The sequence below is a fragment of the Salvia hispanica genome, chromosome 2, assembly GCF_029641045.1.
Source record: "Salvia hispanica isolate PSC_SH4W2 chromosome 2, Shi_PSC_v1, whole genome shotgun sequence".
NCBI lineage: Eukaryota > Viridiplantae > Streptophyta > Magnoliopsida > Lamiales > Lamiaceae > Salvia > Salvia hispanica.
In genome coordinates, this window is record NC_142693.1 from 53,508,599 (window position 1) to 53,524,128 (window position 15,530).

The window sequence follows — 15,530 nt, forward strand, 5'->3', positions numbered from 1 at the left end:
CGATTCAATATAATAGCAATCCTAGCACCGCTAGATATCGATCACCACTGCCCAATATATCAGGATAATTGGGCTACGAAAAACCCGCACCATTTGATAAGTCAAAGCAATGCATAATCAATACCGTATGCTCAATGCTAACCTACATTGATTAAGAAATAAATATTTATCAAGACCTCGCCTTTCAGTAGATAGCCCAAGGCAAGTCTTGCTGTTAGATCCGTTCAGTGCTATACCACACCAATGTCATCTTATTTCAGTAAGGCTTAGAAATATACGGACTGACATTGCAACCTTTCTCGATGGGTAGTCTAATTCCATCTAGGTTGTGAAATTCATATTTTTCTTTGTTTAGAACTGACCGTATTACCTTAAAGTGGACGACGCCCACAACCGGTCTACTAAAACAAAGACTTAGACTTTGTTAAGTTAACTTATACATTTAAACATGCATTAACATCCATTAAATGTAAAACATAACAACATTATGACAAAAATAATCTGTTTTATTCATTGGAAAATAAAATAAGAGTTTTACAGTATTCAATCACTCGAAACGTGATTTCTAGTATACAAACTCTAACAATCTCCCACTTATACTCAAAACACTTTCGAGTATACAAAATGTGCTAACGTCTAAATCTCCCACTTATACTGAAAGCGGATTGAGGTCTTGAATTAGTCGAACTCCCATTCCTTCAACATGGCTTTCATACGGCTTTACCGCTAACGCCTTCGTGAAAGGATCTGCCAGGTTGTTTTCTGACTCAATCTTGACCACTTGTATGTCTCCTCTCTGCACTATATCTCGAATGATATGATACTTCCTCTCTATGTGCTTGCTCGCCTTATGAGCCCGTGGTTCCCTCGAATTTGCCACAGCACCAGAGTTATCACAATAAACGGTGATGCGCTTGGGCATATTCGTAACCACACCTAAGTCCAGAAGGAAGTTCTTAAGCCATACAGCCTCCTTTGCAGCCTCCGAAGCGGCTACATACTCGGCTTCCATGGTAGAGTCTGCAATGCATTTCTGCTTTACACTCTTCCAAACTATAGCTCCACCTCCTAAGGTAAACACATATCCGGAAGTTGATTTTCTCGAATCCAGATCAGCCTGAAAGTCTGAATCTGTATATCCTAAAGGACAGAGCTCGGCTGCATTGTAAACTAGAACATAGTCCTTAGTCCGATTAAGGTACTTGAGTATGTTCTTTACGGCAGTCCAATGTCCTTGGCCGGGATTTGATTGATATCTTGCTACCATGCCAACAGCAAAGCAGATATCGGGTCTAGTACAAAGCATAGCATACATGAGACTACCAACTGCCGAGGCATATGGTATTCTTCTCATCTCTGCTATCTCAGATGCTGTCTTAGGACACATCTCTTGAGACAACTGGATGCCATGTCTAAAAGGTAGGAAACCTTTCTTGGCATCTTGCATGCTAAAGCGTCTAAGTACCGTTTCGATGTAAGATTCTTGGGATAAGCACAACATTTTCTTACCTCGGTTCCTAAGAACCTTGATACCGAGAATGTGTCCCGCATCACCCATATCTTTCATCTCGAACTGGCTGGACAACCAAGTTCGCACTGATGACAACATCTTTTTATTGTTTCCAATTAGAAGAATGTCATCTACATACAAAACTAAGAACACAACATTTCCTTTTTCAACCTTCTTATACACGCAGCTTTCATTAGGGCATTTTTCGAATCCAAACTTTTGAACAGTTTGATCGAAACACTGGTTCCATGATCTAGATGCTTGCTTGAGACCATAAATGGCCTTCTTAAGCTTCCAAACCATGTGTTCCTTGCCCTTCACTACATAGCCTTCGGGTTGTTCCATGTAGATGGTCTCCTCAAGACTCCCGTTTAGAAACGCAGTCTTAACGTCCATCTGCCATACTTCCCAATCCATGTAAGCTGCTATAGACAAAAGTATACGGATCGATTTGAGCATGGCCACTGGGGAGAAGGTCTCATCGTAATCGATACCTTCCTTTTGGGTATACCCCTTAGCCACTAGTCTTGCCTTGAAGACTTTAACTCGTCCATCGGGTCCACGTTTACGTTTGTATATCCACTTGCTCCCAATGGCAGTACAGCCTTCGGGTAGGACAGACAAATCGTAGACGTCTTTGTCTAACATAGATTGTAGTTCCGAATCCATTGCTTTCACCCATTCGCAATGATCGACATCAGCCTGCGCCTCTGCAAAATTCCAGGGATCCAGTACATTGCTGTCCGAGGAGTGATCCATACACTCACCCAAACCAATGTATCTATCGGGCTCATGAGAGACCCTCCCACTGCGGCGCGGCACTACAATATCTGGAGTATTAGTTGAAGTTTCTGGAATTGTTGTTACACTTGGTAATTGTTCTTGGTTAATGGAAGTTGAAACTTGAGTTAGCTCTTCTAGAGCAATCTCACTGCTGGACTTATGATTCATTACATAGTCTTCCTCTAAGAATGTGGCATGAGTGCTCACAATCACTTTCTGATCTCTGAGACTATAGAATTCATAAGCTTTCGTTCCTCTAGGGTATCCTATAAACACGCAAACCTCAGTCCTAGATTCCAGCTTAGTTGGATCCTTTTCCAATACATGAGCCGGACACCCCCATACTCTGAGATGTTCCAGATTGGGCTTACGCCCATTCCACAACTCATATGGGGTAGTAGGAACTGATTTAGAAGGTAAGTTGTCTAAAAGATAGTTTGCTGAAAGCAAAGCGTGACCCCAAAACGAAACAGGTAACCGTGCATAACTCATCATCGATCGGACCATATTCAATAAGGTCCTGTTCCTTCTTTCAGCCACGCCATTCTGCTGGGGTGTGCCCGGCGCAGTCGTTTGGGATTCAATCCCAGCTACCGATAAATAGTCCAAAAACTCGGCACTTAGGTATTCGCCTCCGCGATCAGATCGCAGGCATTTGATACTCTTACCATGTTGCGTCTCTACTTTAGCCTTAAACTCCTTGAACTTGTCAAAAGTTTCAGACTTGTAGCGCATCAAATAGATGTATCCGATTTTCGAGTAGTCATCTGTAAAGGTGACGAAATATCGAAAACCGCCCCTTGCCTCGGTTGACATTGGTCCACACACATCAGTATGAATGAGCTCAAGTACTTCTTTGGCCCTATTCCCCTTTGATCTAAAAGATCTCTTAGTCATCTTGCCTTCGAGACAGGACTCACACTTCGAAAACGGTTCCTTCTCAAGACCTTTAATAAGATCTTGATCAACCATCGCATGAATCCTTCTTTCGTTGGCATGACCAAGTCTAAGGTGCCATAAGTACGTTTCATTCATTGAAGTTGAAGGTTCTTTTCTTTTCTTAGAAATTTTCGATGTAGCATTGAGTTCTGATTTACGTTGATTAAATTGTGTAGAAGTGATCGTGTACAGATTGTTTTCCATGATACCACGACAGATATAAGAGCCATCTTTCTTAATAACGCAATTGTCATCAAAAGAAATCGAATATCCATCAAAAGACAATTTAGAAACTGAAATTAAATTTCTTCTAAAAGAAGGTATCAACAAAACATTCTTCAAAATCAAAAATCTATCACTAGAAAAACGTAAATAAACGTCTCCCACTGCAACGGCCGCCACTTTCGTAGCGTCGCCCAGCTGGACCTCTATCTCACGATCATGTAGCCGTCTTGTCACCTGCATCAAGTCAGGATCAAAACATATATGATCAGTTGCTCCAGTATCAATAACCCAAGTATGAGTAGATGTCAAAGCCAAACATGACTCAACTACTAGAGCATGGTGCATACCTGTAGCCTTGCCCTTTTTAGGACAATCTGGCTTCCAATGACCTTTCTCTCCACACTTGAAGCATTTTCCAGTTTGCTTCTTGTCACCCCGCTGTTTCTTCTTTCCCTTAGCATTGTTGACTGCTACTTGGTTCGGTGCCTTTTTCTTTCCTCTTCTAGCCTTAGAGCCAGAGGAATTAGGCGCGATACTCATCATAGCTACTTTAGCTTGAACCATAAGGTCCTCCGCCGACTGAAGTTCAGTCAGCAACTCTGCTAAAGTATAATTCCGTTTGTTCATCTCAAAGTTGAGCTTGAACTGCTGGAAGCTAGGGGGAAGACTCTGAAGGATTATAGTAACCTGGGACTCGGGATCGATCGTCCCTCCCAATACCTCAATCTGGTTGAGGTGACTCATCATCTCGAGGACGTGTTGCCTCACAGACGAGCCTTCCTTCATAGACTTCGTCATGATACTCCGAAAGGCTTGAGACTTAGCCGTTCGATTCTGAGTACCAAAAAGATTTGCGAGATTTGTCATGATCTCGGCGGCAGTTTCCATGGCAGAATGCTGATGCTTGAGTACTGATGACATAGAAGCCAACATGTAGCACTTAGCCATCTCATTCGCCTTATGCCACCGTCTATGCGCATCTCGCAATGCTTGGCTGGCACTAGCAGCCGGGACAGCTGGGCGTGGAGTAGTGAGTACGAACTTGTACTCTTCTGCTGTGAGAACGATATCCAAGTTTTGTTTCCATTCGATGTAATTTTGGCCTTCGAGTTTGTTTTCTTTGAGAATGGCAGAAAGAGGATTAAAAGACATCTTGACGAATTTTATTGCACTGCAAACAGAAGATTTTACTATTTGTCATAAACTTATGTAAGGAAATTGAGTAGATTAACCATAAAACTTTTCAAAATCTTACAACAGCAAAATTAATAAATTGTATCCTCCTCAGGAGGTTAATACGCATTAAAATTTCGACAATTTACTGGTCACAACACCGACATATCAATAGCTTCCTCCTCTGGAGGTTGACATGTCAAATGCTTCCTAAGCACGACCACCTGGTTTAGCATTACAGTATTTTATTTCTACAACACACTCCCATAACAATGTTCATGTGTTGATAACAAAATCAAGCTATCTCATAAATTCCGATTGAACCCTGAAACTCGCAATTCCTTAGGATTATTGTCCCTACTCTGTAGGTGGCGATAATATTAGGAATCACTTTCTAGTTCACTCTATTCATTATTTGAGAAGTCCGCCCTTATGAACTTACTGTTTTCGTAGGATTATTGTCCCTACTCTGTAGGTGGCGATAATATTAGAAAATCAGCTTCACAAAATTTGGCAGTCCAACCGATGGAGACCATATATAAAACATTAGTTCATAATTATCGCTTAGATATTTGGGTTATGGTTTTAATTAATTATCCTTTAGCCTTAAGGCAGATTAAGACTAATTAAATTCTGTTGGTATTTAATTTACTGGATAATTAAATCTTTTATAATCTTTAATATCTTAATATAGAAACTATTAATCTAGAATTTAATTCTCATTCATGTCTTACTATAAGATATATCTAAAATAAAATACATTATTTATAATCTTAATTAGACATGAAAAATCAAATTCATATAATTTCCAAGTTCAAGATTAGGAAGAATATCAATTATATTATTTAATGTATTCTTATATATATCATATCTTATAATAGATTCTAGATATATATTATAATTAGGAAACTATTAAATTATTCTTATCTATATCATCTAGGATATAAAATATTCATAGATATAGAAAATAATCCAAATATTCCTAAAATCTAGGGAAATCTTCCCATAATGTTTTATTTCATTAAATAATATTATTTTTAATGATATCTATTAATTAAACAATTAAATAATCATTAAAATAATCTTTCGTCAATTTCTAGAGATTCGAGGTTGGCACGAATCTACACAACGAAGATACGAAGATATCCCCGGAGATTCTCGCCGGGACGGCGTGTTCGCCCCCCGACGACCGCCGGAAAACCCGCGCCTTACGGCGCGCTCTTCCTTCTCCCTTCTTCCTCCCGGCGGACAACCGCCGAGATTTCACCCTCCGTCGTCGTCGAGCCAGAAGGCGCAGCCAGAGCCACGACCTCCCGGCGATCTCCCACTGCCCGACGAGCTCGCGCGCACCAGCAGCCGGCGGCTGCTCTCGGTTGCGCCTCGCTAGGGCTGGGTCGGCTAGGGTTTCGGTATTAGGGTTAGGGTTAGGGTTTTGCGAAGAAGACCGGCGCCTCGGTGGTTCTCGGACGAGCCACCGTGCCAGGCTTCCTCCGTCCGACGCGTCTGGTGCCGCCTGGGCTCGCGGTCTCGATCGGCGGCGCGCGCGAGCCCCTGCTCGCATGCGCGTCGCCGCGTGATCGCACGTCCTCGGCTCCTGTCGCGTCGCATCGCGTTTGATCGGGGCCGGCTAGGGTTTGGCGGGCTTGGCCGGTGGCGCGCGCGAGCCCTTGCTCGCCGGCGCGTCGCCCCATGCCCGTCGCCCTCGGCTCCCACTCGATTGGCAACCCTCTTCGATCGATCATAGCGCAATTCGTCCCGGCGCAAGCGCCGACGAATCGCACATCTAGTTCGTTCGAATAATTCAAGTTCTATGATTCGAATGTTCTTGAGTTCAACATGCATAAACATAAAAAATAAAAACACAAGAACATGCTTCGTAATCAATCAAGACATGCATACATGAATTTCGCGAAATTTAAATCCAAATAATCAGAGCCAAAGACTGGCTCTGATACCAGTTGTTGGTGCACGCAGCGGAAGAGCATGTAAATAAATCACATAATAATCAGATCTATTTAGCAGATTATTTAGACAAAATCTATTCGCGTAATTATCACATGTATCATGCTCATAACTTGAATTAATCATGCTTTAAGAATATTGAAAACCTAAAACATGCTTTTCTACGGAGTAGAATAATACCTAATTAATTCTCCAAAGAATTGAAGATGGCTAGCGACTTCTCCACGTGTAGCTTTAAGTACTAGACCACAAATCTTCTCTCTGGTTCCCGAACTGTACTCTAATATCAGTGTGGGCTGATCTTACTAGAATACTAGGACTTAAATAAAGAAGACAGAAGAAATCCTTTTTGGAATAGGACTCAAATTCGAAATCTCCTACAGCTGGGAGAGATCGAAATTTTCGAAAATTGCAATATGAGATATTGTGTATTTTCTGTCTCCTTTATTCTCCTATTTATATTAAGTTCCTTTTTGGGCCCAGACAGGGATCTATGGAAGGCTTTGGATATGGGCTCATCCAATTTACTTTTTACTAATTAAATTGAACCCACAATTTAATATAAGTTATAATTGGAATATTACGAGCAGCCACTACAGAAGTAATATTGAACTCTCCCCATCCAAATCCGAAATTATAAGTAATCCGGGTTTCCGTTTATCTTTCATTTCCCGTGCTTAAGATTAATATGTCCATTAATTAATTAATGTCTGCTATTGACTTAATTAATTAACTTCTTATTAATTCCAAGAGTGGACTTAGCATGAAACACTCATTTATTATTCATAGAGTAATCATACTCCAACTAGCTAGGTTCCGAATAATAAAACTTAGTTTCGCGCTCCTCTTGAGGACATTATCAAACGAGACTCACCTCGTGCACGATTCAATATAATAGCAATCCTAGCACCGCTAGATATCGATCACCACTGCCCAATATATCAGGATAATTGGGCTACGAAAAACCCGCACCATTTGATAAGTCAAAGCAATGCATAATCAATACCGTATGCTCAATGCTAACCTACATTGATTAAGAAATAAATATTTATCAAGACCTCGCCTTTCAGTAGATAGCCCAAGGCAAGTCTTGCTGTTAGATCCGTTCAGTGCTATACCACACCAATGTCATCTTATTTCAGTAAGGCTTAGAAATATACGGACTGACATTGCAACCTTTCTCGATGGGTAGTCTAATTCCATCTAGGTTGTGAAATTCATATTTTTCTTTGTTTAGAACTGACCGTATTACCTTAAAGTGGACGACGCCCACAACCGGTCTACTAAAACAAAGACTTAGACTTTGTTAAGTTAACTTATACATTTAAACATGCATTAACATCCATTAAATGTAAAACATAACAACATTATGACAAAAATAATCTGTTTTATTCATTGGAAAATAAAATAAGAGTTTTACAGTATTCAATCACTCGAAACGTGATTTCTAGTATACAAACTCTAACAGTAACACCGTCCGCGTGAGGGCGAAGTTACAATCTATTTACTTTCGGTTCTTTTGCACTCTATTTCGTTCGAACTTCACTTTTGGAAGTCGATTTGGTTGTTGATGTTACTGATTATCTATGCATTTCTTAGTTTTTGTTATATTGTGTTATCTCGTGTTGATCTACGTTGATCCTGTTGTTAAAAGCTTTTATTTCGGCAAGTTGCATGTTGATCTCTGTTTTTGTCACTTTGGTGCTTGATCTGGGGAATTTGGCTGTAGATCTGCGGTGTTGTTGTTGATCGGTGGTTGTTTGTTGAATCTGAAGTTATAGAATGTTTTTTTGGCTGGAGTTTGTGTCGGATGCTTGGATCCGGAGTGGATTTAACATCCGAGGTTGGATTTGAACAGGGGAAGTCGAGTTGTGCATGGATTTTGAGTTTTCTGTTTACTATCTGTTTTGCTTCGTCTAGCAGCCGTAGATCTGTTTAGTTCTTAATTGTTCTTTATTAAATCGTTAAAATCCAGTCTGCTTTGTTTTCCGATTACATTTCATACCTGTTTCTTCTGAGTTTTTGTGAAATTTGATTTGAGGAAGATGATGTCGTTGTTAGTTAGTACTTTAGTTAGTTGTTTTTTCAGCTTTTCGTCCGTACTTGCTTTTTCAGTCATGGTCTTCACCGTCAGTTTATTTCCCAGATCTAGGTAATTTAGAATAGTTTCTTAGATCTAGCGATTGTCTCGGTTCTAGTTTTCGTGCATGTTTTCTGTTTTGCCTAGATCTAGCTGTTAGCGTAGCAGATTTCAATACCAAGTCTATTTTAATTTCCTCAACCCAAAAATGCGTGGCAGCAGCAAACCCAAAAATAATTTCCAAATCCTTGAGCATGTTCATTACACATCCATCTCTGTGGGATCGATCCCTACTTCCCTGTGCTAAGTTTTAGTATAAGTGGTTGAGGGTTTTGAAGAAGTGATCTGTGTGTCCGACGACCGAGATTTTCCAACGACCAGTGAGTTCCTAGACCTTGTGATCTAGTGGATTTGCTGGACCTAGGAAACTTGTTATTCTTTTCTGTGCACAATAGCAAACACTCGTGTCTTCAGCGGACATGATAATTTTCTGTCCTGATAAGGGGAAATTAGTCGCACGGAGGGCGACTGCCCCCTAGATCCGCCAGTGCCCACGGTTCCAGAACTGGCGGTTACGGTTCTGGAAATTTCCAACCTGAACCGAACCCTGAGGGTGTTTTGCGGTTACGGTTCTGATTCCAAAACCGATGGTTTTCTGGCGGTTTTTTACGGTTCTGAGGCGCTAGTTTTTGGCGGTTTTTACGGTTCTAGCGCGTATCACGGTTTTTCGGCGATTTTTTGCGATTCTGGTACGGTTTCAGTTTTGAAATTTTCAAAATTGAACCGAACCACGATTCTAAAATTGACCGTTTTGGTTCATGTAAATTCTCATGGTTCCAGTTCGAAACCGTAATCGCCGATTATGGTTTCGCGATTACCACTAAAATCGTAAACCGTGGGCACCTCTAGGTTGTCCTTACTGAAATATAGTGTCTCATAAATGAATCTAAAATCTAAACAAGTTAATATCATTATTATTTCTTATATTTGGAGCTTCAACTTGTTTATGCATTTCGTTCAACTTGTTTATGCATTTCGATCTCATATTTTTCATCACCTATTATAAATTATATCTTTAAAATTTAACTAATTCGATAAGAGTAATTTATAAGAAAAACAAAATCTTATCTTCTATGAATACAGCAAAAAGCTTGCATTTTTTTAGGAATGAGAATATTTTTGTATTTGTTTAAAATGTGTACTTCAATAGTATAAGAAGATTTTGATGCCCCCTTTAATATTGGTATGGATTTGAGTGCAACCCACGATCTATGGGCCGACCCGAGTCCGATAAATTTTTATCACGATAAATTTTCATCCTGATAAAATTATAATCTGATTGGCACGCATCCGATTCACTCACAGCCCAAAAATCTGATGGGTTGATCCGAAAGTCCGATAAAATTTCTATTGTTCTGTTTATTTGACTTCTAATTGATTACTTCATTGATTATTTTTTTTATTATTTTTATAATATATAAGTAACTAAAAAATAACCCTCAATTTTATATTCAATATCCATATTACTATAATTAAGTTTTTTAATATAATACCTCGTCCGTTCCCTCATATTTGGTCATTTTTCCATTTCAGGAAGTTCCCTAGTAGTTGAGTCATTTCTATATATAGTAACTTTTTTTTCTTTCTTAATTTACTCTTTCTTACTTCATTCTCTCTACTTTATTCACCTTTTACTCTATTCTCTCTAATTTTTCTCTTTCTTACTTTTTTATCTATTTATTTAACACACTAAACATTCCTTTCTTTTAAATTTCGTGTCGAAAAATTTCGCCTCAACTATGAGGGAACGGAGGAAGTAATAGATAAATAAATTAGAAATTTGAAATATTGACATTACCAAATCTAAAATTCAAAATTACCGATGATCAAGCAAGACAAAATTAGTTTTAGAAAGAGTAAATTACATTTTAAGGTGGCGATGCACATTTGTTGTACCTATATTTTAAAAGCATATTTGCAATCATATATTTTACACTTTGCTCATTTAAGTTGCATTTGCATTTTTTCAGACACTTTCTGTGGACAATAATCAGTTTGCATTAATTTTTCGTGATTCGAATTTTAACTTTGACCAAATAAATACTCCCTCCGTCCCATAAAGATAGTTTCGCTTTGATCTGATACGGGTTTTAAGAAATGTAATTAAAAGTGAGTTGAAAAAGTTGGTGGGATGTGGGTCCTACTTTTAAAATATTAGTTTTATAATAAGATGGGAGTAGGAATGATTTGGTGGAATATGAGGTCCACTACCAAAAATGATAAAAAAAAGTGAAATGGGACAAACTTTGTAGGACGGACGAAAATGAAAAAATGGAACAATCTTCGTGGGACGGAGGGAGGAATAGTTACTTACGTTACATGGCTGTTTGGCACTTTACAAAATGTAACTCCCTCAAAAACAAAGGGAATTGACATTGTCAATTCGCCGTGGCATACTATATATTCTCAATGAACCAAAATAAATCCTATTTTTAGTTGCTAGTAGAATATTTAATTTCATATAATTCCCACCTAAATTATCTCCGTCTCAACAATTCATCGCCACTGAAAAATGAAAGGCTTATTTTGCATTAACACATTCGTCTTTCCAATCGTGGAACCCCTGTCTTTTGCTTTTGTTTTCTTTTCTTTTCTACAAACAACTATCCATTTTTATCAACTTCATACAAAAAGGAAATTAGGGGAAAAAAAAAAAAAAAAGTCAAACCACCCTAGAGGAAATTCGAGTGCTTTCTCTGATCTTCCTCTAGCTTCTTTCTTTTTGATCTTCATTACAATTATTAATTAATTTTTGTTTGAAGATTGATTTCTGAGTGAATTTTCTCCTTTATTTACATGGGATAAAAGCTGAGTTTCCTCACAAAGAAGGGGTTGGTTTGGCTCATGTTGTTTTAACTTTGAAAAGTATTTCCAATATTTTTCTTGAATCAACCACCAAATATATATACTTATATATAAAAAGCTGTAAATACATAAATAGGTAACAATGGCTTCAAAACCTAAGATGAAGGGCATTTTCAAGGGCTTCAAGTACATTTCCCAAATTTTTGGTCTGTATTTTTTCAATCAATCTTTTGTTAATTAATGTCATAATTTTCAATTTATTAATTAAGTTTATTTTGGGTTGATTCAGAGGATGAAAAAGAAGACGAAATACAAATTGGTTTACCCACAGATGTAAAGCATGTGGCGCATATTGGATGGGATGGACCTGCTATTGATACCCCAAGCTGGGTATAGTTACATCATTACTTATTTATTAGTTATAATTATTACAAAAATATGACATACTATAATTTATGTTATTACAGATGAGTCAGTTTAGTGGATCTCCAGGTTTGCATTCTGCTCCTTTAGGGCCCCCAACTGGTGGAGACAAAAAGGAGCCTGAAATTAAATGGGTCTCTGAAGGTATTACTTTCCATTATTAAAAATCAAACCATTTTAATTTCATTTCTATTTTCCTCTAATACATTTTATGTTTATGTTGTTGGTAATAAAATATTCTTGGCCATTTTGCACACTATGTCAAAACATAGTAGTGATATAGACTTATGTACAAGGGAACATGTTGCGCATTTACTTCTACTCCATAAAATAATATATGAGGTATACATATTAAAAGAACACTATTTCTTGACAGAATAGTATCTTAGAATGAGTTCTCCTGTTTGATTAGTAATATTGATGTTTTCATTGAAAGTCCGATGAATCGTAATGGTAGTCTACTGAGTGGTGGTATGATTAAGGAGTTAACCATGAACAACGAGGTCGTATGTAAGTCAACTCGGAGTGGTTATCATTAAGCTAGAATGATTATTATGAATTTCAGTGCAATGAAACTTTTTTTCACATCGATTGTACTACCTCCGTCCGCTCCCATTTATGGACGGCACGAGTTTTAAGAAATGTTAAGAAAAGCGAGTGAAAAAAATTAGTGAAATAGGGGTTTCACTTGTATATATTAGTTTTAAATGAAATATTAGTGGAATGAGTTAGTGGCAGGTGGGACCCTATTACTATTTATGGTAAAAGTGAACCAGGACTTCTATTCGTGGATGGACTAAAATAGAAAAATGAGACTATGAGACAACATATATGGAGTTTACGTACTAAATGAACTCTCATAGACTAATATTTTGAGTTGAGTTCAGAATTTTTCTCTAAAACATTTAATTGTTATGTTAATATAAGAATATGTTACATCTCCTAACAGATGCAAACACCAAGAGAAGTAATAGAAACGCTGATCTTCCTGACGTACCAAGATCGTCAAGGCGCAATCAGTCGGGAGATGGCGAGACGTCTCCGAAGAAGCAAAGAGATCCCAATAAGGTAAAACAGAGGAGAAATCACTCAAGGGACTCAGTGGAAGGAGGTAGTATTAAGTCGAACCGCGAGCCATCTGACTCGGCCAACCCCGGGGTCCCGGATCCCGCCAAGAAATCACGAAGAAAAAAGTCAAAGGACTCCAACGGATCTGCACGGCCTCGGTCGAGGGCCAACGCCGATCCCGGCCCCGATGGTGAATCATCTGTCCACAATTCCGAATTGGATAACAACTGAACACATTCCTCAACAAAAATCTGTCTTTTTGTTGTTTTGTTTTTTATTCATAGTTAGCTCTACTACACCATTGGATAACATTTCAATTTATCCTTAGAAATAAAGAGTATAATTTCTTCTTTTTTTCTTCTTTAAACTTTATTTGTGATGATTGGGAATGTTTCGGCTATGTGTACAAGGGGTGCCATAGAATTGGAGACACCAACTAACATCATTATTATAATGTAATTGCCATTTTTATTTTGGCAGAGGTTCTTGATCAACACTCTTATTTCTCAACTGCTTTTATATTTCTATTTTGATGCAAAATATAAACATATAATGCCAAGATTTAGTCTAGTAATCTTGATATCAGAGAAAGCTATAATTACACAAAGCCTTTTTTGTCTCATTTAGTCAAGTGGTTTTCTAACAAACTAATTGGACGTACTTGTAATAATGTAGCAAGTGGTACTATGTTTCACATGAAAACCCCAATTTGAGCTAAAAACCCCAAAAGCAAAGCAAACAATGGCAAAGTGGGAATTGGACATGCACTCTCATGGAAAAGGGCATTTTTGGAAACATAAGGTTTCCTGCAGATATTGAGATGGCCATGATGACGTGATTTCAAAGCCTCATCAATGCAAAGGTCGAAATTGCCCTCCAGCTTCAACTTCCCCCCTAATTTTGACATGAAATCTGCAGAGAATGGCAGCTTCCCACTCAGATTATTGTTTTCCAAATTCAACTCACTCACGAACTGCAATTCCCCAAGCTCCTTAGGTACTACCCCTTGAAGCATGTTGTTGTCAAGCCCTATGTAGCATGCATTCCTGAGTTGTACCCCCATTGATTTGGGGATTTTACCAACAAACCCCATGCTGGAGAGCCCAATTCCCATTATGCCCCTCATCTTTTCCCAAATGTCAGGAATCTCCCCTCCCAGAAAATTGCCGCTCAGATACACTTCTTTCAAACTCAGCATCTCTGCTAAAGCCAAAGGAAACCCAAAGTTGCCAAATTTGTTGTAGCTCAGATCGAGAAACTCCACTTTCTTCAAGCACGTGAGATTCTCTGGAATTTTGCCGGAGAATCCGTTGTGGCTCAAATCGAGCTTCACCAACGCAGCCGCGGATCCGATTGATTCCGGCATCGCTCCTTCGAAAGCATTGGCGCTCAGATCTAGAATCTCCAGCTTCTTCATGTTCTGGAAAACATTCATCGCGATCTCGCCGGAGAATCTGTTTCTCGAGAGCGTGAGCTGCTCGAGATCGGCGAACTCGCCGATCCAGTCGGAGATTCCGCCGGATACGCCGGTTCCGGTGAAAACGAGCCGCCGCAATCGTCTTAGGTTTCCGATTTTGGTGCCGACGGAGCCGATTAGGGCGGGATTCTCGATGAAGATCAGCTCCTCCAACGAGGAATTGCGGCGGAGGGCAGAGAAATCGGGGAATTCAGTTTTAATTTCGGAGAAGCATTTGTAGAACATGAGCTTGCGGAGGTAGGGGAGCGGCGCGAGGAGGGAGGGGCTGAGGGTGGAGTTAGGGCTGCAGGGGGGATTTGGAGCGTAATCGGAGACGTATCCGAAGCTGAGCTCGGTGACGTGCGAGGTGGAGTGGAAGAAGTCGCAGGAGACGCCGTGGGGGGCGGAGGAGCAGAGGTCGTCGGGGAAGAGGCGGCGCCAGGGGGTGCCGGGGCTGACGGAGTTGAGGATGCGGTAGAGCGCGTGTTGCTCCGCCGGATTGAGCGGCGGCTGGGCGAGGACGGAGAAGAAGGCGAGGAGGAGGAGGGGGAGACGCAAGTGAGCCATAGGAATGGATTGGAGAGAGAGGGAGCAGTGGAGAGTGCAGTTATATATTGGAGTTGGACTGGAACGTAGAAGAAGCAAAGATCAAGGAACAGGTTTGTCGTGCAGAGATTTGCTTACCACTTTTTCTGCTTTTGTCCTTTCTTTCTTCACCACCTTCATCTCTTTTCGATCTCTTGTTACTAAAATGCAAAATTAGGGGAAATTAGATAGTAAATTAATTATAAATAGATGCAGATTAAATTTTTTTAATTAATAGATCAAAATTGAAATATAGGACCATTATACTCTTGCGAACTACAGACTTTTAATTCGTTGTATAAATACTAGTTTGAGTAAATTAATTATTTCCACCACACCTAGGAGAATCACAACGATAATCATTTTTTATCTGTAAAATTAATGTTCTTAAAATTTATATTTTCCTATGCATGAGTTTTTTGCGTCCTTTGCATGCAATTTGCAAAATCAAGCATGTATGA

The 15,530-nt window shown here is 39.3% G+C and overlaps 2 protein-coding genes across 2 annotated transcripts; one reads left to right on the forward strand and one right to left on the reverse strand.

The window, feature by feature from the left end:
* Window positions 1-11,382: 11,382 nt before the first annotated feature.
* LOC148932636 (CRIB domain-containing protein RIC6-like) lies at window positions 11,383-13,379 on the forward strand. The gene is made up of 4 exons (XM_089064502.1): window positions 11,383-11,743; window positions 11,827-11,927; window positions 12,005-12,104; window positions 12,910-13,379. Exons 1-4 carry the CDS (start codon window positions 11,680-11,682, stop codon window positions 13,257-13,259), a joined length of 615 nt encoding a protein of 204 aa, XP_088920628.1. The 5' UTR covers window positions 11,383-11,679; the 3' UTR covers window positions 13,260-13,379.
* Window positions 13,380-13,560: 181 nt separating this feature from the next.
* On the reverse strand, window positions 13,561-15,067 carry LOC148932637 (uncharacterized). The gene has a single exon (XM_089064503.1). The coding sequence runs from the start codon at window positions 15,049-15,051 to the stop codon at window positions 13,720-13,722; it is 1,332 nt and encodes a 443-aa protein (XP_088920629.1). The 5' UTR covers window positions 15,052-15,067; the 3' UTR covers window positions 13,561-13,719.
* Between the last annotated feature and the right edge of the window lie 463 nt (window positions 15,068-15,530).

What these genes read in the sequence shown, in the direction of transcription:
- LOC148932637 (XM_089064503.1), bottom strand. Translation starts at nt 15,051, where the DNA reads ATGGCTCACTTGCGTCTCCCCCTCCTCCTCCTCGCCTTCTTCTCCGTC.
- LOC148932636 (XM_089064502.1), top strand. Translation starts at nt 11,680, where the DNA reads ATGGCTTCAAAACCTAAGATGAAGGGCATTTTCAAGGGCTTCAAGTAC. An exon ending in GTACATTTCCCAAATTTTTG is followed by an intron (nt 11,744 to 11,826) that starts GTCTGTATTTTT and finishes GGGTTGATTCAG; the next exon opens with AGGATGAAAAAGAAGACGAA. An exon ending in CTATTGATACCCCAAGCTGG is followed by an intron (nt 11,928 to 12,004) that starts GTATAGTTACAT and finishes ATGTTATTACAG; the next exon opens with ATGAGTCAGTTTAGTGGATC.